The sequence below is a fragment of the Lucilia cuprina genome, chromosome 2 (assembly GCF_022045245.1).
Source record: "Lucilia cuprina isolate Lc7/37 chromosome 2, ASM2204524v1, whole genome shotgun sequence".
Lineage (NCBI taxonomy): Eukaryota > Metazoa > Arthropoda > Insecta > Diptera > Calliphoridae > Lucilia > Lucilia cuprina.
The window spans coordinates 29,593,602-29,596,943 of NC_060950.1; the positions used below are offsets into that span (position 1 = coordinate 29,593,602).

The 3,342-nt window shown below is 30.1% G+C and overlaps 2 protein-coding genes across 3 annotated transcripts in view; one reads left to right on the forward strand and one right to left on the reverse strand.

Annotated features, from left to right (window-relative positions):
* LOC111686678 (putative neural-cadherin 2) overlaps positions 1 to 3,342 on the forward strand; it is a 358,230-nt gene that overhangs the window by 287,206 nt on the left and 67,682 nt on the right. The gene's annotated exons all lie outside the window — the stretch shown is intronic.
* Positions 2,088 to 3,133, reverse strand: LOC124418884 (G-protein coupled receptor Mth2-like). Its single transcript, XM_046946660.1, has 4 exons — positions 2,938 to 3,133; positions 2,721 to 2,877; positions 2,524 to 2,662; positions 2,088 to 2,211 (listed from the first exon to the last, which is right to left on the reverse strand). Exons 1-4 carry the CDS (start codon positions 3,005 to 3,007, stop codon positions 2,110 to 2,112), a joined length of 468 nt encoding a protein of 155 aa, XP_046802616.1. The 5' UTR covers positions 3,008 to 3,133; the 3' UTR covers positions 2,088 to 2,109.

Consider the following 3,342-nt stretch of genomic DNA (forward strand, 5'->3'; position numbering starts at 1 on the left):
CTATGGTCTGGTCTATGGTCTGGTCTATGGTCTGGTCTATGGTCTGGTCTATGGTCTGGTCTATGGTCTGGTCTATGGTCTGGTCTATGGTCTGGTCTGGTCTATGGTCTGGTCTGGTCTATGGTATGGTCTATGGTCTGGTCTATGGTCTGGTGTATGGTCTGGTCTATGGTCTGGTCTATGGTCTGGTCTATGGTTTGGTCTATGGTCTGGTCTATGGTCTGGCCTATGGTCTGGTCTTTAGTCTGGTTCTTGCTTTTTGTCTGTGTCTTTATGTAAACCGTCTGATATAGATCACAATTTTCATCGCTCAAGAACGAAGTCTGTTGGTTAAACTCATAAGTCCGCATTAGAATTTTTGAAACACCCTGTTTTTTAGTCAAATATATAATAATTTGATTACACAAACATACATTCAAATACATGTCTAAGTAAAATATTCTGCCACCGCCTTTGTGGTAAAAGAACGTATAAATATTTCCAATATTTTATAGAAGTATAAAAGGGGAAGTACCTCCACTTATATGCAAGCTACATAAGACTTATTAATGCAAATAGTCAGTTTATTATAATCTCTCTTAACAAAAAGTTTACTTAAAAACTAATTAATATAAAAAAATAATAATAAAATGATTTTACACAATTTTAATTTAATATTTATATTAATTTTATTCAAATTCACGACACCAATACAAAGTGATTTTACCAAAGACTGTCCTTTCATATACACAGTGGACTTAACAGATACGCCTCTACTGCCAAATGGTTCATATTTATATCACAATGACACACTTATACCGCCAGAATTCGTAAGGGACTATAACTATACGATTCTTATTAATGATAAAACTTCCAAAAATGTCCAAACTCATAAACGCGGTTGTATTTGTGCCGTTAAACAGTGTCTGCCATTTTGTTCCGATGATTTGGAAATGTTCTATGAACAATATAAATCAAATTGTGTGGATTATGGTTTTCAAAAAAATGTTACTTTTAGCGGGGGCATAGTGAAGAGTAAACATTTACTAAAGGATTTTCATTTGATTTATGGAAATGTGTGTAATATTGAAAATGGCTATATGTTGTCGCCAGAATTGGAACAGCACAACGAATGGACTTTGTATGAGGTAATTTTTATTTATTGATTCACATTAGCTTCAGAATGTGCTTTTTATTCTCCCAAAAGTAATATTTTTTTATAATTAAGCATTACTGTATAGAAAAAAGTAAATTTTTATAATAAAAATATATACGATAAGTGTTCAAATGTAAAATACATATGAAACCAATGTAGATATATCAGCAACATAACCAATTCCCGATAATCGATCTAGCGGACGGGTTATGTACATCTGGCACTATCATCTGAATATGGATTTCCTTAATAATTACAAAATTTTTCAGGATAGTATGTTACTACGTCAACATGATCATCGAAATTTAACAATTAAAGAATACTGTTTCGATATCGAGATCCTCAACGATAAATATCAATTCATAATAAATCCAATTGTTTGCGGTGAAACCATTGTTATACCCTGGTTCAAAATATGGGGTAAGTTTTTTAGAAGTAAACTCTTAAAATATTTATATTTTAACTGTCTTGGTTTTGTTTTCTCTTTTACAGCAATGGCATTTTCTATACCATTCCTTATATTGACCATGATCTGTTATTGTTATATGCAACGTTTCGAAGATGCCAAATGCAAATGTTTTGTAACATATCTGTCATTTGTAACGATGTCATATACGATGATATGTTTTTATACCATATCGGGTATAGATTTGTCTAGCGTTCCGTGTCAGATATATGGTATGTAAAAAGTTAATGTTGTTAGTCTGTTAAACAGAAGGTAGTGGGTTAGATAGATAGATAGATAGATAGATAGATAGATAGATAGATAGATAGATAGATAGATAGATAGATAGATAGATAGATAGATAGATAGATAGATAGATAGATAGATAGATAGATAGATAGATAGATAGATAGATAGATAGATAGATAGATAGATAGATAGATAGATAGATAGATAGATAGATAGATAGATAGATAGATAGATGATTAACAATCTTTGATTTTTTTTTGTAAATGTTCTTGTTTATTTTTTAAAAAAAATTTGATTTATGTTTTCTTGTTAATGAAATTTTCCTTTGGATTTTTTGCAAAACTGACTTGCGGCATATAAACGCTAAAAATACAAAGAAACCCTAAAAGAAAAAAAATAAATATGTTAATATGTAATACACCTAAATAAGTACAAATTGCCTTATGCGAAAACGATCATTAAAGTTGACTATGTTTTACTACACAGTTATTATAACTTATTTATAGAAATAGGTTTTAATACACATAGCTAACCTTATATTCGTTTTTGCATAAGAGGAAATTGTTGAAAACTACAAAACAAATGAGCCAAAGAATTTAAAATTATACTTAATTTGTTTAACTAAATATTTGTAACAACCAATAAATTTAATTCCTTAAGCTATATTTCATATTCGCCTAAAACTACGACTTACATGAAAAGCATTGAAAAGATCTAAAGCTGTATAAATAAAATAGTCTTCTGCGCCAAAAAATAAACGAAAGAAATACGATAAAATATCTAAAGACCATGAAATGCCCATAAAAAGAAAAATTCGAAAAAGTAAAGCGAATCTGTAAGGAAATAGAAATGAAATGGTGTAGAGTGTATTTAAATGTCTTGCTATTTTACCTCTCTAACAGTGGCTCGGGACCATGACCAAATAAGCTTTGTAATTCCTCACTATGTTTTTTCTTAAAGACCACTATGCGCACGTATAGCGTTATACTAAAAAAGAATACGACACAACATGGTATATAGTAGTATATAACAGCGGACCAACGTATAGCTGCAATTCAATTTAATTAATTGTTTTTTAAGATAATTTTAAATTATAAAAAAGGCGTACTATTAACTGCACAAACATCTCCTTCCATTCCCGGTTTCCATTCATTGGGTAAATTAGAAATGTGGGCCATATACGTGAGAAATGTCAATAACAATGGTATGAAACAACCGATCAAAAAATATGTACCAAATGAAGTTTCATCTTGATTAATTTTTGTTAATGATTTCCAAGTGTCGTAACTGAGAATACAAGTCCATGTTAGATATGCAATAATCGTATAGTACACAACGAAACCTGAAAGATAGAGAATAGGTCCAAAATTTATTGAAACTTTATGATAGGTAAATAAAAAGCGTAAATATCTATTTATCTATCTATCTATCTATCTATCTATCTATCTATCTATCTATCTATCTATCTATCTATCTATCTATCTATCTATCTATCTATCTATCTATCTATCTA